This window comes from Lipomyces tetrasporus (assembly GCF_029532465.1).
Source record: "Lipomyces tetrasporus strain NRRL Y-64009 chromosome Unknown POJ06scaffold_6, whole genome shotgun sequence".
Classification (NCBI taxonomy): domain Eukaryota; kingdom Fungi; phylum Ascomycota; class Lipomycetes; order Lipomycetales; family Lipomycetaceae; genus Lipomyces; species Lipomyces tetrasporus.
The window spans coordinates 1,405,721-1,425,411 of record NW_026611601.1 but is presented as its reverse complement, the minus strand read 5'-3'; the positions used below and the strand labels follow the sequence as shown (position 1 = coordinate 1,425,411).

The following is a 19,691-nucleotide window of genomic DNA, read 5'->3' as shown; positions in this document are numbered from 1 at the left end:
CGCGTCCAAGCGCGAGCAAAAGCGTCCGATCTGGGCGCTCACCGAGTCTTGGTAAGGCCGTCATCAGGTTCGAATACGAATATTTGTATGAGTGATTTGTTGTTCTCGGCGCGAACACGAGCCTGGCCAAACCCGTCCGAGCGCGATTGTGTTACAGTGTATCATGTTAGCTGCGAGTTTGCGAAATGGACGCACCCAAGCGCGAATTTTCTCTACGCTCGTCTTGGAACCGAGCACAGTGTCAATCAGGTGGAGATAATTATGGACGACAGACGCGGAAGTCAGCAATAGCCCGTGTCTGGCGAAGAGACAGAGTGTGAGGCGGCGTAGGCCGCGGTCTGGCGACTCGTGAAGTAGTTTGAGGCGGCGATGCAAGGCGCGTGTAATCAAGTGAATGAGTGTTTGTTTGGTTGTTTAGCGGCGATTCCAGTGGGTGCGTGTCTCGTGTATCATAATAGTCGATCGCCAAATTCGAGAGTACATCACAGGCGCACATTTAAAATTGATCTCGCTTAGACGCGTTCACATTCATCCATCACGTGCAACACTTCATAGCTGGCTGCGCGCAATAATATGGCTTTCGTCTCTGCTTCATCATGTGCACTGTCATGCCCCTGGCTGGCCTCACCACTTGAGCCGCACTCTCCGCGTACTACTTTGCGTTTCTAATCGATGGGAGGCTCGCACGGTACACGGAACACGGAACACGGAATGGCAATCTCAACTGAACTACGCGTAACACGGACCGCCGGCTATTTCTGTTTTCTGTGCCTCTCGTCTGATTATATATCCCCCACTTGTTTTTGCTGCTGCTGTTGTTCCCACTTCATCTTTCCTCGCTCCCAAAATACCGTTCATCAACTTGCATCTTCGACAATGGCTCAACAGAAACGACAACAGAAGCCACCACGACAACAGCCCCCATTACCATTCTGGAACAGCGGTTCAGTACAAATCAGTCAGCGGCTGTGGTTGCCCTCTTCCTCCTGCCACGCCGAGAAATGGGGGTCGGAACCAGTTGCTCGCGGTTGGGCCAGTTGTCTTCGGTGGTCGTCTACGACGGAGGTGAAGTAGCCCTTCACCTCCGTAGAGCTCATCTCCTCCGTACCAGACGACTTGGGCAAGGGAAGTCCTACGAACAAAGCCAAGACGGAAAAGGAGCCCGCGGCGAAGGCCAAAAGGCACAGATTGTACCCCACGGCCGAGGAGAAGAAGATTCTGGTGAAGTGGATTGGGGCGGCGCGTTGGACATACAACGAATGTCTGCGCGCCATAATGGATGAGGGGGTCCCTAAATCGAAGAAGGCGTTGAGAGCCAGGGCGATCAACAAGGAGGCGATAGAGTTGTTGAACAAACCCTGGCTTGAGGAGACTCCTTACGACATCCGGGATGCTGCGATGGATGACCTCCTGAAGGCATTTGCGTCGGGAGCAGCTAGGTACAAGAACGATAAGAAAGCGTTTCAGATCTCGTACCGCTCTCGACAAAAGTGCTTCCAGGAGAGCATCGTCATCCACAGCAAGCACTGGCTGCGGTGCAGTGGGAAGTTCGCCTTTCTTCGGCACATGAAGAGTGCAATAAAACTTCCCGAGAAGCTGCTTTATGACAGCAGGCTGGTGATGGAGAGGCATACAGGCCACTTTTATCTGTGCGTGCCCGGGCCACTAGAGGAGGTAGAAGGCCATGCAGGTATTCCTCGGGTCGTGTCCTTGGATCCGGGTGTACGGACGTTTATGACGGGGTACAGTCCGGACGGTGAGGTACTTGAACTGGGGAAGGCCGACATTGGCCACATCTACCGGTTGTGCCACCGGATGGACTCCCTGCAGAGCCGGTGGTCTGTGAAGGGGCTAGAGTACAGGAAGAGACGGCGGATGAAGAGGGCAGCTGCAATGATCCGGCGACGGATAAGGAACCTGGTGGATGACCTGCATTGCCGGACTGCCAAATTCTTGTGCAGTTCGTACAATCTGGTTTTATTGCCAAAGTTCGAGACGCAGCAGATGGTGACAGGCAGGGGGCGTCGCAGGATTGGGTCCAAGACGGCGAGAGCCATGGCAACTTGGTCCCACTTCCGGTTCCAGCGGCGCCTTCTAAACAAGGCAAGGGAGTACCCCTGCTGCCGTGTTGTGCTGGTCAGCGAGGCGCACACAAGCAAGACCTGCGGAGCATGCGGCCGTCTGAACAACGTCGGCGGTAGCAAAGTGTTCAGATGCGCTCAATGCGGGTATGTGTGTGACCGAGACATCAACGGGGCGAGGAACATTCTGGTGAGGTACTGCACCAAACTTGCAAGTGGGGAGTCTGTGACGGACTGAGATCCTCTTCAGGCACATGCGTGCGTTGACGCTTGTGTTGCTTTGTTCCCGTGAGCCCTGAACCATCGACCTCAGATCCTGCGGCTCGTTATTATGAGCCTGCACTGTATATCCATCCTTCCCGTTAAGTCCCTGCATCCCGCGACTGGTTGTTTGTTGGCCCTTCACCCAAATGCCTTCGCCAGTCTCCTAATCTTAGCCTCTACGATGCTATCGCCTATCGCTTAGAACTAATGGGCAGGCCCGAGGAGTCGCTCCCAAAAATTGTGGTCTTCGACCTAGATTATACACTTTGGCGTAAGTATCTCGAATGTGTAATTTGTCTGTCTGGACTTGTCGACTTCTCTAACTTGCTAACAGCGGTACGCTCAACAAAGTAACGTCGTTGTCTGCGATCTTGACGAATTTTAGTGCTGGTGTGATACTCATATATCACCGCGTGTGACTCGCAGCAAAGATGAAAACGCGATTGTGGATAGGTAGGTGTGCTGGTGTTACTGTTCGACTACGTTTGAAAAGTTCTAAACCTGGTGTTTTAGGTACGGGTCGAAAATGGCTTTCTACAAGGACGTGCCGGAGATAATTGCGCATCTCAAGCAGAATGGAGTCAAAGTTGCGGCAGCAAGTAGAACTTGCGCTCCTGGTAGGCTCTGCTAACTTGACAGGAATACTGTATACTGTAGAGTGGAGTGCTAACAGTGCCAGATGTCGCAAAGAAAATGCTAAGTCTGTTATATCGATGGCACACGAGCAATAGATCATTTTGACGTATTAGAAATCTACCCCGGTATGCAAAATCTCAGAGAATAAGACTGACGATTTCTTGCTGATGAATATCTTCAACAGGCTCGAAAATAACTCATTTTAACTTCATCCAGAAGCAAACAGGGTTTGAGTACCATGACATGCTACTTTTTGACGATGAGACTCGAAATAAGGAAGTAGAGCATCGACTGGGAGTCAAGTTTATGTTTGTCATCGAAGGTGTAACGTGGAAACTTTATCACCAAGCAATTGAAGCATGGAGAGATCATAAGGGACATCGGTCGCAGTAATTAGGGCGCCGTTCGTAGGCTGTGAATGAGCAGCAGGCTGAAGCAGTCGACAAATATAGAATTCGTATAGATAGCGGAGACTTCCGGTAGAGCATGGTATCAGAAGATTGTGAACAGATATTAAGTGGAACATTTCTTATTGTAATGTTAAGAGAATGTAAATGCCCGCGATTAGTTCTAGTACGAGTACACTCAAGCCCGCAATTAGTATCCTTCTACGCAATACAAGTAAAATTGCAGATCCAGATTCGCTGCTTTTTTCAGTTCGGTTCTGTGCACTTACCGTTTTTCAGTTCCGTTCTGTGCACTTACCGCCAAAAAAGGCTGTACACACGCAACACGCAGTATCGGTTGTCAGAATCCCTAACCTCAGCGGCAAATCAGGTGCCAAATCAGGAGGGCTGGTTTGTTTATTTGGACACTTTGTTTGTTTTCAGTTCGGTTCAGTGCACTTACCGCCAAAAAAGGCTGTACGCACGCAACACGCAGTGTCTCCTTTTTTGGTCCTGTGTCACATTCGGCAAGAGGGAATCACGTATAATTTTGCCTCCTAGCTTTTTTGGCCGGCCTGATCAGGTTACTTCAGTTGTTCGGCTTCACACAAAATCGTTCTATCTGCGGAATATATTTCCATTTCGTCACGCGCATTTCATATATCATTGAAATTTTGCAGCATCAGGAACGGGCAGTTAAATTGCGGATATTGACGACATTATTGTCAGCAACGTCTCGGTCAGTGTTCGTGACAGAAACAACTGTAACTTTACAAGGATCGATCATAGCTTGTAAGGTTTATTTTCTTTGATGGATGCGAGCAGATGGGATTTGAATGTGCAGAAAGGATTGTCGATTGGTAAACAATCATGACTTAGTTGCTTCCACCGCAATATGTCAACAGAGCGTTCATGATCCACATTCGCATCGTACTTCTTGTTTGGTCATCATTTAATAATGCTTTCCTAACTGTACATTATGTTTAGAGTATGTCGTCACCATTGAAGAGACTGCGACATGGCCGTCATGAGGATGGCGCACTCGGTGCGCCGATAGATTCCCCGATCAAGAGAGATAAGAAACGAAAGGTACTTGAGTTTGTTTACGGAATCCGGGCTGAGTTGATGAAATCTAATATAATGGCAGGTCTATGCCGATGATGAACCTATAGCACCGCCAGATAGTTTAAATAGCATTATACAGAAGCTCTCTATGCCCCGGCATCGAGTACAGGTTGCAGTTGATTACGCGAATGATAAGAATTCAAATACCGAAGTTCAGGCTTATGCCAAATTAGCGGGTGTGTAGTCTGATAATATTTTGTTGTCCTGGAGAAAACAGTGTCTAATACTGAGCTCAGGATCCACATGGACGTATTATGTTCGAGAGCTACGGGTGACGATTGGCCGATTTTCAGAGCCAGTCTCCGGCCACGAGGATACAGCGGAACGGGTCGATATAGATCTTGGTCCTGCTAAGGTTGTCAGTCGGCGACACGCTGTTGTTCGGTATGACCTCAACAGCCGGTCTTGGGTTATCTCGGTCACTGGTCGCAACGGTGTCAAGATTGATGGCCGGTTGCTCAAGGATGGGAAGACTGTTGAACTGCATAGTGGGAATATTCTCGACATCGGTGGCGTCCAAATGATGTTTGTGTTGCCGGACCAAGTACCAGAACTTGATCATGGTGATGGCGATGATTTAGACGAGTTTGAAGGTCAGGAAATGATTACATCTAATATGCCCGTTCAAAACTCGTCGGTTGCATATCCAAAGGGTGTTGCTATTATTACCAAACCACAAGTACGGGGAGTCGAAACAATCGACAACACGTACAACGATCTCAGCTTGGACGAAGCAAAGGATATCAAGCCACCATATAGCTATGCAACGATGATCTCACAGGCGATTCTCTCTAGTCCTGAGGGAAAGCTTACTCTCGCTTCAATATACGCCTGGATATCGGATCATTATTCTTTTTATCGCCACGCGAAATCAGGGTGGCAAAATTCTATCCGTCACAATCTCTCGCTGAACAAGGCCTTTCAGAAGGTACCACGTGCTACTGACGAACCGGGAAAGGGCATGAAATGGCAGATAAATCCTGACTATCGAGATGAGTACATTCGGAAACTGGCAGACAAGGAACTTTCGCGTCGCAGGGGGGCCGCTATGTTCCAATCGGCACAGTCTGCCAGCCACCAGATTGGAGCCACGACTACCTCGTATGGCACGCCCCCCAAGCAAACGCCAGGTAATGATATTACTTCATTCGATTCTTCCGCTACCTCTCTACCACAGCCTTCCAATTCAGCGGCTAGAAATAGTCGGAAGTATAAGAGCTTTATCTCTGAGGAATACGGTGAGGATAATGATACAGGGATGACATCAAATCTAAGAGAGAACACTTCTTTTCATTCGTCAGGAGCGATCACACCCTCGCCAAACAGGAGGAATGTGAATAGCTTACTTGGATATTCACCAGAGAAGCTCCCGACAGTCAATCGTCATGAATCCAACTCAATAAGGGGATCGACCGGAGCATCTAACGCTAACGACCCACCAGGCAGTATCCTTCCCGCTCCAGCAGCTGGCAGTCCGATCTCAATGGGTCTGCGCAGCAACAACACGACGAAAACGCCAATAGTAAATCGACAATCCGATGCACTCGCTCTTGCCCCCCCAACTTCTGCCCAACAACAGCTACCCTCGTCGTATTTGCCAAATAGCTCTCCCGCGCCATTCTGGAGGTTCATGCAACTTTCGTCGACGCCGGCAAAGCCTTCCGAGTATTCGCCGACAAAGTTCTCAAGTCCACCTGTCACTGCAAACGAGCCGTCATCCGCGCAGAACCAGCCGACTCCCTCTCCGTACAATGGTCGTCATCAGGAGCAGACGCAGCCACGGCAAACCTCACCACAGAGAGTTGCGAATGGAAACGCTACTATCTTCGACGTTGTTGCTGCGGCGACTGCAAATGCGCCTACCGCGGATGAAGGTCTCGGAGATTTACAAGGCGTAGATTTGGCAAGGCAGGTGATGTTGAGTCCACTTTAGGGGAGGAGTGTTTATAGCTGACCTTCGTTTCGTTTCTTATTATAGAGGGTTTAAGCAAATAGGTAAATGGAGAGGTAGCACTTCCGGCGAGAGCATTGAATCATGATCAGAACATATACAGCCACGACATTGTCGAGCTCCTGCTTGATTTAGTCCGCCATTTATTTTCGCATCTCGTGGCCTTTGTTCGTTGCTACTTTACGGTCGTTCATTTATCGGTTTTTTACATACCTAACTTCGAATTGTAACTTGTAAAAGCTAGTCAGGATGGACTGTGTTACGACTGTCCGCCACTGTTATATTTACGTTGTTGGCATGGTTGGTAAAGAGGCAGAGTAAGTCTTGTCGAGTTGTATTATAGGGTATATTGTGTACCGGAATATTGTCACCTTATGTGAAGGACTTTAATCTCACACTATGTGTTGGTTCCCCCGCTTCAATAACTTTTAATGTTAGGAGTTTCGTACGTGCATGGCCCGGATGCAACGTGGCGGAATATTGCAAGCGTATTTCTGGAAGGCCAACTGGCGTCCACGGGCCAATAATGGCGGTGCAGGCGAGAAGAACTATTATCCTGTGTACCAAGGTATTCATGCGCCCAAAGAACAGCACCTTAGTTGTGCTGTAATTCGACCAAATCAATGACGTTATTGACGCAGCACTCTAATTCGGGTGTGGCACGCTGACATAATATTCCGTGTTATATGCGTCAGCCGCCCGGGTCAGATGCAGGCATCGTCGTCATACGTGGAAATCGTGGAAGCTGGTCGTCTGCCGGTCGATCTCGTCCCACCCAACGCAAACTCGTGTTCTTATCATTTTTGATACTCCCAGCATTCGAAGAATAGAATCAGTCAATATGTCCGAGTCTGTCCCTGCTTCTTCTTCTGCGCCTTCGTCTCCAGCGGTGTCTCGTACGTGTAAGTGTTTTCGTTCAGTCGCATGCTTATTCAGGCACTATGCTGTCAATGCGACCGCTGTTTCTCAGTCCAACGTGAAATTCATTGATGACAATAAGATCTAATACCTTTTGCAGATTGATTTCTTGTCGAGGTGTTGCTGTGGCGTTTTCGAATGGTTATTTCGAAGCATCGATCACATGAATTTGCTGATCTGTTTCGATTATCATTGGTCGCTACGAGCAGTTGGCTTTACAATGAACTCTACATAGTTTGGATACGACTGACTGGAACCTAGCTCAATTTGCCAAATACAAGGCTTGCTTTTATGACCTTCTTACCTGGAAGAACCTTTATATCTCTGGCGGTTCATTCGCTGGAGCATTGACTACGCTTTACCTCTTCAAATACGTCAACGTCATCAAGCTTTTCTTCAACTTTGCATATCTCGCCTTAGGAAGTGCGTATACAGTGACTTGGTGGTCTATTGGTTTGACTATGGATTCTAACGAGGGTGATTGATAGCTGCTATTGCTGTCGAGTTTGCTGGCCGAACAGTCAAGGGAGGTCCTGGGTTTGTAAGGTGTGTCTCGGTTGGATTCCATGCGGAAACAGAAAACAGAATACTAACTTCACTGTGAAGCTCGTTCCGTGGAAGTGGTAGTTATTTCGTCATTTCAAAGGATGTTGTCGATCCTATCTTCAGCGAGTTCACTGTGCTCGTCAACTTTTTGCTTGTTGAGTTCCAGCAGATCGTCTTCGTTGAGAACTTTCCATTGACTGTATTTGTAAGCCGTTCGTTTCTCGAGTTTAGATGGACTGTGAAGGTGTTAATAGCTGAGTTTTTTAGGCCTTCGTTGTCTCATATTTCACTTACATCCTCGTCCACTACGTTTCGCTATGGTCCTTAGCTGTGTTTGGTATGTCCATAGCTGCCAATTAATTTAATCTGGCTAGGGTTGAAAGACTAATAACTTTAGGCGTCATTGTGGCTTTCTCAGCTCCTCCAGTGTACCTCAAGTTCCAGAAAGAGATCGATGCTCATGTTGCTGCTGCTAACAAGATCATTGATGAGAAGACTGGTGAACTTAAGGTGAAGGCCAATGAGCACTTCGGCATAGCCGCTGGCGTTGCTAAAGGATATGTCCATCAAGCTCTCGATAAGGTCGGATACAAGCGGAATCTTCCTCCCGTCCCGGCGCCCGGACCTGCTGCTACTGAGCCATCCCCTACAAACGGGCCTGTTACTGCAGAGTAAGCTGCTGCCGACACAGATATGAGTGGCAATTTGGTTTGATGATGACGGTACAACGAATGTGTTGTGAATAGAAGGGAGTGATTTCGTGGACGGACGCAATGAGGCGATCAGCATCTTCTTTCTTTTCGCGGTCTTGCAAATGCTTCTCAAGCTTATTTTATATTATACGCTATCATTATGTTTTCCACGGTCAGGTTATGTGTAGTTCCGCGCCTATTTTGCTACAACTCTGCTATGGTTTTACTTTTCGCGGTACAATTTTGCAATTGTTATAATCTGCACTTAAATCGTTTTGATGTCCATTATACTCTTTCCAGTGAGAACGATTTGAACGATTCAGCCTGCACAATTTAATTTTGTAACGTCCCAGATTGGCATCGAAGATTTCAGATATTTATCGAGTTCAGCCCACTTCGAACCTAAAGTTAACCGGCTGCTAATTAGATAAAATAATCAGCGATAGCCCGCCGCTGACGCGTCGAACCAAGATGCACTCAGGGGCGATACACGATACGGCCCACTACGCAACTTGTGAACTCCAACTGTTTGGCAATATTGTAGTGCATCCGCCGACATCCGAAACAAAGTTATCAATAATGAAGGCTAGAATATGGGCAACCGCTGACAGCGTCTCAGCCGAAGCTTCTGTTGACACCGCACCGTCTATCATTTCGACCGGACTGACAGGAACAGTGTTATCAAGAAGCAACAAATTGATAGTATTACTATGACAATTAATGGACTGTATATACTATTTTTGGATCAGTCACTACGGGATAACTCGTATCGAAGGATCATGAAACTGACGTTTATGTACCAAGACGTGATAGTAGATGAAGAATACGGCATAACTAAGGTAACTTAAGTGAACTTCGGGTAGATTCCACGCCGTCCCTGCGGCTCCGTAGAGCAAAATGGTCCACCCCGGGCCGGTCCGCAAGCTTCTCGAACGAGACGAGAGTACAAAATGTATATGGCACGGAGCTAACCCACTCCGCCCCTCACACTTGCACCGCTATTGTTCTAATAGACAGCAAAGGCATGTCTGCAGCACTTTCTGCACCGAAGAACGGCATGCCCGTGACTGTCCAGACACCGGGAAATCCTGTTCGATCCTTCTCCGAGGCGAACAGTGGAACCACAAGACGGGACGGCTTATCCGGCCTGCAGGACTATTTCCGAAAACCGTGCTTCGTTCACAGCCGATTCGACGATGCGGTCGATGTCGCGAAGGTACTAAGGGAAATTTCGTCGGACAATTTTGATCACATATCGCATTCGAGCTTGTATGTTGAGAGTTCCTGCATGTCCAGTTCCTTGTGGCTAACACATTTGCTCATAATTTAGAGTACAAACAGCGACAGGTGTTCGAGAGCTAGCGAAGAGGGTATGCCTCTACTTAGATAACTGACGTGAGTGGGCCTAATAATATACTAGATCGGGCAAGCCACAATCAATATCAATGTGCGGTCGGTGCTTATTGTGACCAAAGCGAGAGACAACAGTTTAATAACTTTGACCCGCCAACTCGCACAATGGCTCATGCTGACGCGAGAAGTCAATGTTTATGTCGATGCGAAATTACGGTTATCAAAACGGTTTAATGCCGACGGGTTGTTGGACGAGAATGAGAAATTCGAGAGCCTGTTAAGGTATTGGACGCCCGAGTTGACGAATATGATGCCTGACCTGTTCGATCTTGTCTTGACGCTTGGTGGTGATGGTACCGTTTTATATACGTCCTGGCTCTTTCAAAGAATAGTCCCTCCCGTGCTGGCATTCAGTCTCGGGTCTCTGGGATTTTTGACCAATTTCCCGTTCCAAGACTATCAGTCGCATCTAAATAAGTTGTTTGATGATGGCATTAAGGTCAATCTACGCATGAGGTTCACATGTTCGGTGTTTAAGGACGGCCATCAGACGGAAGTGCATGAAGTCATAAACGAGATAGTTATAGATCGTGGACCAAGCCCCTGGATTTCCATGTTGGAACTATATGGGGACAACCATCTCTTGACTATGGTACAAGCAGACGGCCTGATTTTATCGACTCCAACAGGTTCGTGGCATATTCTATGTTGGACGTCATTAATGTGAAGTTAACTCTATACAGGGTCGACGGCATATTCATTATCCGCTGGTGGTTCTCTTGTTCACCCGGAAATCCCCGCCATCTCAGTTACGCCAATTTGCCCACACACTCTTTCCTTCCGCCCGATGCTCCTGCCGGACTCAATGCTTTTGAAGGTCACGGTGCCACGGAATGCCAGAAATACTGCCTGGGCATCTTTTGATGGGCGGCATCGGGTAGAGTTACGGTCAGGCGATTATGTAACTGTCACCGCGTCCCAGTATCCTTTTCCCACGGTTTCGACAAGCCCTATGGATTATATTGAAAGCGTCAGCAGAACACTAAAATGGAACGTTAGAGAGCAGCAGAAACCATTCAAAGATCCTGTCGACACGGATAAAGACGGGTCGAGCACTCCCGTCCAAGACGAAGAAGAGTGGGACATCGACGACAGTTCATTCTTCAGTACCAGTTCGTCGAGCACTATATTAAGTAGTTTTGGCAGTGCACCACAATCTGCGGTCACGACGGGATCGTCCAGTCCATGGCACAAGGAGTCATTTTTGAATTTAAACGGTTCCCTAAAATAAAATCAGGTCATATGCTGGGTGAATTATTTGCATCGCTTGGATTTGATAAATATTTGCGGTCTACTTAGGCAAAGATAAACTCAGCAGCATTTTCATATATAGTCGGGTTTATGGTGGAGATTTGGGCGCATTTGTGAGTATTTCTTATCGCTGTTGCTTTCTTATTTGAGCGGGCGACGTTTACTATTGTTTCATGGTTTATGCACAACGATGACGGAGTATATGTTACAAGCGGATGTTGGATTTGCTTTTATTTTGCCAAATGCTTGCGTGTGTATATGTGCTGCTCCTTCGTACGTTTGATGGACATATAGAATACAAGCGATCATATGTCGGTATTCATGTTAAACAAATACTACTCGGGAATAACTGCTTCGCGTCATTTAGTAGGTTTACGTCAACCTTTTTCCGGCATGGTCCACGTCACATCATTTGCCTGACCCTTTCTTCTACATGCATAAATCAACTCCTTTCGTCCTCTTTAGTTGGATTGAATATTCTATCATATTTTCTCTTGATTAAGCACACCCGCAAAGTAATCCCATAAATACCTCGGGTCGCAATCGCCCCGCCCTCTGTACAAATAATTTCGATCATATCCGCCATTCGCGGACTTCAGTAATGCAATCGTTCGGATGAGAGTGTTTACAACAACGCTTCTAAATCCTTGCGGCCCGCCTTGCTGTACAAGTATGCGTTTCTAGACCGTGTTAATGGAACAATGCCCCAAAGTATTATTCCCTTCGGCAGGGACAATTTAAATCGCATACCTCTGCTTAGCGGTGTTGATGACGTAAATGAGAAGGCCAGCGGGCAACACGACGTAGAATGCCTGCGACGACACTCGTCGGAAGGTGTTGAAAATCGCGTTCTGGAACGCTCCAGCAAAGGGCTTCTGAGCGTAAGGGGAGACGGAGTAGGTTATGATACCTATATAAACAGTCAAAATACGTAGATTGTAGGAGTAACTTGAGCCATGGCTTGTAGCATGAATAGATATATAAGCCGTTCACTCAATCCAGAGAATACTGTAGCTACCTCTCTGCTTGGGGCCGCCTACGTCGATTAGAAACTATCTTCTGCAATAATGTGTCACTAGGACTGCTAGAAACATACCCATATCACCCCACCATCCCATATATCCGTGATGTCCACCACCGGTCATTGTGAATCAGTGACTGTAACTCGTTAGAACACTCTCCTCGATTTCTTGTTTGGCCATGCATTAAAATTTGCAGAATACGATTAAATCCAAACATACTTATATATAAATTGGGCAAATGAAATTCCCGGCGAGAAGTTGGATATCCAATTAACCTGAAATCCAAATGTTTGCTGTCGTGAACTGGAATAAGCGATGGCCTTCTCGAATGCTTTACGCTCGCGTTCATTGGTCCGTCAGAGCCGGGAGGAATCGCATCTTAGGGCGGATATTTACACAGAGCAACACACCTTCAGCGTAGTTTTGAGGCTTAATAAATTAGTTCTGGGTGACACCGTGTCTCCTCATGCACTAACCATCATCGCGAATTAAGTAATTAGGCCACAGTACACCGTCTTTGAGAGGCAGCTAGCTATTCGCCAGCGATTTAATCAAATCCTAATCGGTGACAACTTGGAGACCGTAATATCCAGATTAGTTACTTCCATACAAATGTCTGTTCGGGCGCTAACTTGGATCTATCGTAAGTTGCCTCGAGCTCAATTGGAATTTGATTACAGTGGAAAGGCGGTGGTCTACTTTGATCTGTTCCATTTTCACTTGTATGCCACGGATGGGAATATTGATAGTTGCGTCTAGGCTTAGCTGTACCAGCAGCGATCGGAGTGACTGTCGCTCAGTCTGCCATGTACGACGTCAAGGGCGGCAGTAGGGCAGTCATCTTCGACAGATTCGTCGGTGTCAAGCAGGACGTCGTTAGCGAAGGCACACATTTCCTGATTCCATGGCTACAAAAAGCTGTTATTATGGATGTGCGGACTACTGTATGTCTCATCTCTATTTTCATGGGATTGACGTGGAATTCACTCGTAATGATCTGGAAATTGCTAATGTTGATCAGCCTCGCAACATCTCAACTACGACCGGAAGTAAAGATCTGCAAATGGTTTCCTTGACACTACGTGTGCTTCACAGACCAGTCGTCCAGCACCTTCCTCTAATCTACCAGAATCTAGGTCTCGACTACGACGAGCGAGTACTTCCCTCCATTGGCAACGAAGTCCTCAAAGCTATTGTTGCTCAATTCGACGCTGCAGAACTCATTACTCAGCGAGAAATCGTGTCCTCCAGGATTCGGGACGAGCTCGTTAAGCGCGCGAGTGAATTCAACATCGCACTCGAAGACGTGTCGATTACGCACATGACCTTCGGTAAGGAATTCACCAAGGCGGTCGAGGAGAAGCAAATCGCCCAGCAGGATGCCGAACGTGCGCGGTTTATTGTCGAGAAGGCGGAGCAGGAGCGACAGGCGTCTGTTATTCGTGCGGAGGGTGAAGCCGAGGCTGCCGAGACAATTTCCAAAGCGCTCGAAAAGTCAGGCGACGGATTGTTGCTAATTCGTCGGATTGAGGCGTCCAAGGAAATTGCTGGCACGCTTTCTTCTGCGCCTAATGTGACATACGTTCCTGGTGGCGAAGATGGCCAACATGGCAGTAATGCATTACTGTTGAACATTGGTGGGAGGTAGACGCGATTTAACGAGACACGTAATATTTTGTAGTATATTTTATGACGGGGCAAACAACAAATAGTTGTTATTGACTTATTCGTCCTTTTGTCAACTTGTGCATAATCTCCTCTATCTTGTTCTATTGTATGTGAATTAAACCGGCCTACAGACGTCCAATCCATTACCATTTTCATCTAGCAACATTGTAAGTTCGGATGTTAATAATAATTTAAATTATGATTATGTGTCCTCACTCAAGACGAGCGTAATGCTATAGTAGTACATGCAAAATGAGTTCCACGTCCCATTCCTTATCCATTCACGATTTCCGTATCAATACACAAATGCAATCTGTTGAAGATCACAAAATCCCACGTAAAAATAATAGTAAGTATTAAATTTTCAAAAGAATATGCCGCCGTAGGTCTGGATAGTTTCCAATCCTGCACTCTTCTGTAAACGCAACAAGAAGAGCAACTCAGTTGAACCACTATCCTGCAATTCCAATTTTATTTATCGTATATCGGAGTTTGATTTACTATTTTTCTTCGCACCTTTCGCCTAGCCCCTCTGCTGCTACTGGAAACTTACTTCGAGAGGAAACTTCGAGCCCAAGTAGGCAGAATGAAAGCAGCCTTGTGGATGTCAGCGTTATAGTATCTGAACAACTCCTTCTCCTTCTCGGGCTCAGTCACGCGAGTCGGGACGTCGACCTTGCGCTCTGGGTCTTTGCTGCAGACCATGAACCCAATCTGACCGGACGGGTACGTGGGAATAGTTGTGTACGCGTATCTGAGCTCCGTTAGATTCCGAGGCAGTTTCAGAATTGAAAGTATACATACTCGGCGACGGGGAAGACCTCAGAGCAAGCCTTCTTCAAGTCTCGGATCAATGGCATGTGGAGCCAAATGTTCTCGGCTATACAGCGAAAATCACCATATTAGTAAACACTCGCAGGAAAAAAAGGCACTGAGCAAACAGCACGAGAAACAGTTCAGTTACGAGGTAGAAATAACGAACTAAAAGAAACAGCACAGCACAACCTTGCGTAGTAATGACACCCTTCTCGGTAAGAGCGTCGTTCAAGAGCTCAAAGTAAGGTTTCTGGAAGAGAGACTCGGCGGGGCCCTCAGGGTCGGAGGAGTCGGTAATGATCACATCAAAGTGGTTCTTGTACGCGGCAAGGAACTTGAAGCCGTCCTCGACGAAGACCTTAACCTTGGGGTGCTGGAAGCCAACGGCCATGGAAGGAAGGTACTTCTTGGAGACACGGATCACGCACTAGAAGCAATTAGAACGCGATTTCCATGCTCTTTCGCAACTGTCAATAACTTACCTCGTCAATATCGCAGAGAATGGCCTCCTCGACACTCTCATGCTTGACAATCTCACGAAGGACACCGCCGTCACCACCGCCAATAACAAGGACCCGTTTCGGGCTGGGGTGGTTGAACATGGCGAGGTGAGTGATCATCTCCTGGTAACTAGCTCATATTAGCTATAGTCTACGAGGAAGACAAACATAACATACGCAAACTCATCGCGCTCGGTGGCCTGGATAACGCCGTCGAGTACAAGAACGTTACCGTAGTTGGAACTCTCGAAAACGAGAACGTCCTGGTACTTTGATTTCTCGACGTGGAGAATCTGGTTGACACGAAGAGTCATGGCCTGACCAGGCCATAACTCATCCGAGATCTCTCTGAACCAACCGTCTGTTGAGATCAATTGCGTTAGCTTGATACTGGACTTGCGGTGCCCGTCCAGTTTTCCATTTTACCGTAGCGCGGTCGGTGATAACTGCGACACAACATAAAAATGGAACTTACCCTTGATGGTGTAGTGAGTGAGTTCACCTGATTCTCCGGACATTGTTATCTCGTTGCGCTAGAGTTATAAAATATATATGATCGGAGTGCGTACTGTTGCGATGGATGGAGAGGGAGAGGTTGGGAAGAAATTTTCGCGACTTAAATAGGACAAAGCGTTGTGAACCTGACTGGAGCAAATCAATGTTTACTGTGCTACGTCATCCGACACTCTTTGGTTTCATATGCGAAAGGATCGGTCCATGGAGTAATCGCTATGAGTGATGAGAATTGCGATATTAATTGCTGAATTTGTATGATATTTGTCATTTACTTCAGCGTTTGATTCTGGTCCAGTACCAGCTGAGCAAGTACCCGAAAACCTTCCTTGTAATTAAAATTAATTACTTAACGTTAGGATTGTACGTCTACCATTTTAGCCAGATATCTAGCGGTAGTACTTTGTCGGCACGAAAGGCATTTTGGCGACAGTGCCTGGCCGTTTTCTTGATCTGATATCAAAGAGAACATTAGTATCTCGTTTCATGAAACTAAAGGTCGTCAGTGATAGTTGATACTGAAGCAATATAAGTAGCATCGCATACACTCTCTCGACATATCCCATGGCAATGTTTCTGCCTACGCTAGGGGACGGTAGCCCGGATGTAACAGCGCCTTAGAACAGACATTAGTAAACGGCATCAATATTGTACTTGCGTCAAGCGTCTAATACCTATTAATTTCATACCAGTTTCGTCGTAAATCTTTGAACCCTCTGCAGAGTCTGTTAGCAGCCATTGCCAGTGAGGGAAACACAAATTGAGCAACTTACCTCTTGCTGGCGGTCCATCGCTCACGAACCCAACTCGTCGTCTTGTGGTCCCATTCTTCAATTCGTCGGAAATAACCTCGTATCCATTGAATCCGCCATCCACTCTCCTTCTCTTTCCAACAACCCACGACAGGGACGCTTGAATCGGAGTCGTAGTTTCATCTAGGTCATGGCCGTACAAACACAAGCCCGCCTCAAGCCGCAACGCGTCGCGGACACCGAGCCCTGCCAATTTCACAACTGAATTGGATTCTCCGAGAAGACGTTCGGCAAAACCCAGTGTTTCCTCTTTTGGTACCGATATCTACATGAGATCCCATGGTTAATGACCGCCATAACAAAAAAAAAATAAGAAAGCCGTACCTCAAATCCATCCTCTCCGGTGTATCCGCTCCGCGAGACCCAGTACTTGCTGTCTTTAACTGGCATCAGTCCAACATTACCAAACTTCAGCTGCGTAAGATCAAAATCCGTCAGGCGCTGCAATGCCTCGGCTGCTCGCGGTCCTTGTAAGGCGAGTAAGCCCCACTCCTCCAGAATATCATGCTGGATATCTATAAGGCCATGTATCTTCTTTTGTTCCTCCAGGAACGCCAGATCACCGGCACGACATGCTGCGTTGGTTACAATGTAGTATTTGTCTTCCGCGTGCTTTGTGATGATGATGTCGTCAACGATCCCGCCCTGGGAGTTCAGGAACATCGAGTACACGCCAGTGTACGGCGCCAGCTCTCTAACATCAGTAGGCGTTATACGTTCCAGAAACGCAGTGACATCCTTTCCCGTAAATCTGCGAATAGTTAGCAGTCTGAATATCATTGTAGTCTCAAACGGTTCGTATGACTCACGTATGTTGAACCATGTGGGACACATCAAATAAGCCTGCCTGGGTTCGCACCCATTTGTTGGACTCCACAATCGACTGTGTTTCATACGTGATTGGCATGCTGAAGCCCGCAAATGGATGCATTGACGCGCCATGCGCGAGATGCAGATCGTACAATGGCGTTTTTAGCAGTGGTGTTGACGTCGCATCGTACACGAAAGTCCGCACGAGGTCGGTGACGGCTGGCGTCGGTGAGAATCGCGCTAACTTGCGAATACAGTTTGATCTGGCGATTCCACCGGATGACCTTGAAAGTAGAGCCATGGCTAGTCCGTAGGCGTAATGTAGGCTTCGATACTTGACCTGTCTTCTACCGAAAACGTTGACTTCATTGAATATGGTGTCCGTCGCCGTGTCGAATTTGCCCTGTTGGGAGTTTAGTGCAATTCAAGCCCACGGGACTCAAAGCCTAACACGCTTTATTGTTGCGATGTGTAGGCACTACCAGATCATCTGCAACTTCAGAATGCTTCGCTGGTACACCTGTCAAGACGAAACTTGGTGTGCATTGTACTTACTCTGTCGGACGATTGTCGTTTTCAGTAAGTGCTAGTATTCGCCTTACCATGGCAGGATTTATGAGAACATGAGGGAAGTCTACACATCCTAAATAAATATGTACAATAATACATGTGCGACCTTCCCGCGGTATAATCAGATAACCGCCATTTGCACGTTCTGCGCAACTGCGCTGAATTTTGTAAAGCAACTTCCGCCGAAATCATTTGTCCACCCATCGAAACGTCGTCGCGCATCAGAATAACAGACACCTAGGGAATGCCGAGCCAATCCACATAGGTGGATTATTTTACACATCAGGATGGGTGGTGCCCGCTACGCTAACAAACGGACCGCGCCCTATCCTCTGACTTCTCGTTACACGTGGCAAGCTAGATGTTATGCTGCTGTTGCGAAGAGTATCACCAGTAATCACGATGATTTAATGGCAGGCACGTAGTCAACTCTGGATCCATGCGGTAGACACTAAACGCCGTGATAAGGCAGCGTGTTATCTCCTTTCACGAACTAACCATGCGTATCAGCTAATGCAGGAATCACATCGCCACGCGGTCTGAGCAGTAATAATTGTTTGTCTGGCAATCTATTCTCACTATCGGTCATTCTGACCATGGTCGGTGGATAACGCCCCAATATCACACGGACAATGTAACTACAATTAATTGTTCCAGTTCAAAGCGTAGCTCGACCATTTGGTAGCGACGGGATAGGTATTTCTCATGATAGCCGCAGCCAGCATAAAGTTATCGAATGCCTGATCATCCTGTGACTCAACTGTTACGAACCATGACCAGGCGTGGCTTGTATCACGATAGCGCACTTCGTGGCACGTCCCCGAGCGCACGTATGAGAGTGGCGACTAATCCAAACTTGGCTTAGCGGAGTTATGTAACGCAACAAGGATGGTGCCGGAATTATACATCTGGGAAAGGCTATGTGTGATCGCACACCACAGATGATAGCTTTGAACAGCACGTGAAAGTCACAAACCTTTCGGACTGATAGCCTCGCTAATCCGTTTAAGGATAATAGCAAGCTGCTACTGAACCTAATGCCAAATCAGGAAAGATCGTCAGCGCTAGTGGAAGCCAAATTAGTGGCCACCCCAGTTTTACGGTATCTTATAGCTTCTTTGGAGCTCGATAGTAGTCTGCGCGTCTCTAACCGATGGAAACTGCTCGAAAGAAGAAAATGCTCAAGCCTGGCCCATGCACTTTGGTTGCGCCAGGCTCTTCAGGTGCTCGAACTTATCTGAATCGTAGAAAATATATCGTAGACTTAACTGTGAATTCGCTTTCTTCAACTCCGCTCGTTCAGGTATACTCAAACTTCATTTGAGACGAGGACCGACTTGAGATATAAGACCACAGACTGCTGTCAGAGTAAATAGAAAATAGTAACACGCAACATTGACCTTACGGAATGATGGCCGTAACGAACTGTCAACTCAATTGAATGATAACTGGGTACCAATCGCGTTTCGCCGCATAAATCGAAGCGTAGCAAATGGAAGACGCGACCGAACCGTATTGGCTTTCGAGCTTTGCTTGGCAGCAGCATGCGATTATCACTGACGACCGGTACGGGAATGACCCCCCACAGCCCAGTACGGGTAAATGATCTTCGCGAGCCCAGTTATTTTGAGTTTGACAATTCGTATTAGAGTACTCAGCTTGTCCATTACTATTATTCTTAGCTGTAATATTTGATAGGTTGGGGCTAATCCAAAAG

General features: G+C 47.2%; 9 protein-coding genes across 9 annotated transcripts; 6 read left to right on the top strand and 3 right to left on the bottom strand.

Annotated features, from left to right (window-relative positions):
• Window positions 1–876: 876 nt before the first annotated feature.
• On the top strand, window positions 877–2,319 carry POJ06DRAFT_268966 (putative transposase DNA-binding domain-containing protein; the record flags this gene model as incomplete). Its single annotated transcript, XM_056189345.1, has 2 exons — window positions 877–1,027; window positions 1,091–2,319. The coding sequence occupies 2 exons, from the start codon at window positions 877–879 to the stop codon at window positions 2,317–2,319; spliced, it is 1,380 nt and encodes a 459-aa protein (XP_056043544.1).
• A 94-nt stretch (window positions 2,320–2,413) lies between these two features.
• POJ06DRAFT_276383 (acid phosphatase-domain-containing protein) lies at window positions 2,414–3,374 on the top strand (the record flags this gene model as incomplete). Its single annotated transcript, XM_056189685.1, has 6 exons — window positions 2,414–2,681; window positions 2,731–2,798; window positions 2,859–2,962; window positions 3,025–3,045; window positions 3,095–3,106; window positions 3,166–3,374. Exons 1-6 carry the CDS (start codon window positions 2,553–2,555, stop codon window positions 3,372–3,374), a joined length of 543 nt encoding a protein of 180 aa, XP_056043543.1. The 5' UTR covers window positions 2,414–2,552.
• A 1,206-nt stretch (window positions 3,375–4,580) lies between these two features.
• Window positions 4,581–6,425, top strand: POJ06DRAFT_282098 (fork head domain-containing protein; the record flags this gene model as incomplete). The annotated part of the gene is made up of 2 exons (XM_056189995.1): window positions 4,581–4,668; window positions 4,729–6,425. The coding sequence occupies 2 exons, from the start codon at window positions 4,581–4,583 to the stop codon at window positions 6,423–6,425; spliced, it is 1,785 nt and encodes a 594-aa protein (XP_056043542.1).
• A 583-nt stretch (window positions 6,426–7,008) lies between these two features.
• On the top strand, window positions 7,009–8,826 carry POJ06DRAFT_123989 (putative reticulon-like protein RtnA short variant). Its single transcript, XM_056184281.1, has 6 exons — window positions 7,009–7,339; window positions 7,623–7,784; window positions 7,850–7,907; window positions 7,968–8,112; window positions 8,175–8,244; window positions 8,305–8,826. The coding sequence occupies exons 1-6, from the start codon at window positions 7,285–7,287 to the stop codon at window positions 8,580–8,582; spliced, it is 768 nt and encodes a 255-aa protein (XP_056043541.1). The 5' UTR covers window positions 7,009–7,284; the 3' UTR covers window positions 8,583–8,826.
• Window positions 8,827–9,656: 830 nt separating this feature from the next.
• Window positions 9,657–11,243, top strand: POJ06DRAFT_198356 (ATP-NAD kinase-like domain-containing protein; the record flags this gene model as incomplete). Its single annotated transcript, XM_056185104.1, has 4 exons — window positions 9,657–9,868; window positions 9,930–9,969; window positions 10,020–10,641; window positions 10,696–11,243. 4 exons carry the CDS (start codon window positions 9,657–9,659, stop codon window positions 11,241–11,243), a joined length of 1,422 nt encoding a protein of 473 aa, XP_056043540.1.
• Window positions 11,244–11,839: 596 nt separating this feature from the next.
• Window positions 11,840–12,687, bottom strand: POJ06DRAFT_123874 (cytochrome b-c1 complex subunit 8). The gene is made up of 5 exons (XM_056184279.1): window positions 12,505–12,687; window positions 12,360–12,421; window positions 12,282–12,299; window positions 12,014–12,173; window positions 11,840–11,943 (listed from the first exon to the last, which is right to left on the bottom strand). Exons 2-5 carry the CDS (start codon window positions 12,406–12,408, stop codon window positions 11,889–11,891), a joined length of 282 nt encoding a protein of 93 aa, XP_056043539.1. The 5' UTR covers window positions 12,409–12,421; window positions 12,505–12,687; the 3' UTR covers window positions 11,840–11,888.
• Window positions 12,688–14,218, top strand: POJ06DRAFT_123708 (band 7 family-domain-containing protein). The gene is made up of 3 exons (XM_056184277.1): window positions 12,688–12,928; window positions 13,045–13,229; window positions 13,307–14,218. The coding sequence occupies exons 1-3, from the start codon at window positions 12,898–12,900 to the stop codon at window positions 13,931–13,933; spliced, it is 843 nt and encodes a 280-aa protein (XP_056043538.1). The 5' UTR covers window positions 12,688–12,897; the 3' UTR covers window positions 13,934–14,218.
• A 284-nt stretch (window positions 14,219–14,502) lies between these two features.
• On the bottom strand, window positions 14,503–16,072 carry POJ06DRAFT_291242 (Spermidine/spermine synthase; the record flags this gene model as incomplete). Its single annotated transcript, XM_056190364.1, has 6 exons — window positions 15,745–16,072; window positions 15,447–15,630; window positions 15,252–15,399; window positions 14,956–15,196; window positions 14,758–14,833; window positions 14,503–14,707 (listed from the first exon to the last, which is right to left on the bottom strand). The coding sequence occupies exons 1-6, from the start codon at window positions 15,785–15,787 to the stop codon at window positions 14,503–14,505; spliced, it is 897 nt and encodes a 298-aa protein (XP_056043537.1). The 5' UTR covers window positions 15,788–16,072.
• Window positions 15,898–18,063, bottom strand: POJ06DRAFT_255358 (uncharacterized protein). The gene is made up of 6 exons (XM_056187888.1): window positions 17,404–18,063; window positions 16,919–17,345; window positions 16,556–16,859; window positions 16,457–16,498; window positions 16,329–16,398; window positions 15,898–16,274 (listed from the first exon to the last, which is right to left on the bottom strand). Exons 1-6 carry the CDS (start codon window positions 17,703–17,705, stop codon window positions 16,172–16,174), a joined length of 1,248 nt encoding a protein of 415 aa, XP_056043536.1. The 5' UTR covers window positions 17,706–18,063; the 3' UTR covers window positions 15,898–16,171.
• Window positions 18,064–19,691: the final 1,628 nt, after the last annotated feature.

What these genes read in the sequence shown, in the direction of transcription:
- POJ06DRAFT_123874 (XM_056184279.1), bottom strand. Translation starts at nt 12,408, where the DNA reads ATGACCGGTGGTGGACATCACGGATATATGGGATGGTGGGGTGATATG. An exon ending in ATCAACACCGCTAAGCAGAG is followed by an intron (nt 11,944 to 12,013) that starts GTATGCGATTTA and finishes AACACGGTCTAG; the next exon opens with AAACGCATACTTGTACAGCA.
- POJ06DRAFT_255358 (XM_056187888.1), bottom strand. Translation starts at nt 17,705, where the DNA reads ATGGCTCTACTTTCAAGGTCATCCGGTGGAATCGCCAGATCAAACTGT. An exon ending in CCGGAGAGGATGGATTTGAG is followed by an intron (nt 16,860 to 16,918) that starts GTACGGCTTTCT and finishes GATCTCATGTAG; the next exon opens with ATATCGGTACCAAAAGAGGA. An exon ending in CGATGGACCGCCAGCAAGAG is followed by an intron (nt 16,499 to 16,555) that starts GTAAGTTGCTCA and finishes CAGACTCTGCAG; the next exon opens with AGGGTTCAAAGATTTACGAC.
- POJ06DRAFT_123708 (XM_056184277.1), top strand. Translation starts at nt 12,898, where the DNA reads ATGTCTGTTCGGGCGCTAACTTGGATCTATC. An exon ending in GGCGCTAACTTGGATCTATC is followed by an intron (nt 12,929 to 13,044) that starts GTAAGTTGCCTC and finishes AGTTGCGTCTAG; the next exon opens with GCTTAGCTGTACCAGCAGCG. An exon ending in TTATGGATGTGCGGACTACT is followed by an intron (nt 13,230 to 13,306) that starts GTATGTCTCATC and finishes AATGTTGATCAG; the next exon opens with CCTCGCAACATCTCAACTAC.
- POJ06DRAFT_123989 (XM_056184281.1), top strand. Translation starts at nt 7,285, where the DNA reads ATGTCCGAGTCTGTCCCTGCTTCTTCTTCTGCGCCTTCGTCTCCAGCG. An exon ending in GGAGGTCCTGGGTTTGTAAG is followed by an intron (nt 7,908 to 7,967) that starts GTGTGTCTCGGT and finishes TTCACTGTGAAG; the next exon opens with CTCGTTCCGTGGAAGTGGTA. An exon ending in ATGGTCCTTAGCTGTGTTTG is followed by an intron (nt 8,245 to 8,304) that starts GTATGTCCATAG and finishes TAATAACTTTAG; the next exon opens with GCGTCATTGTGGCTTTCTCA.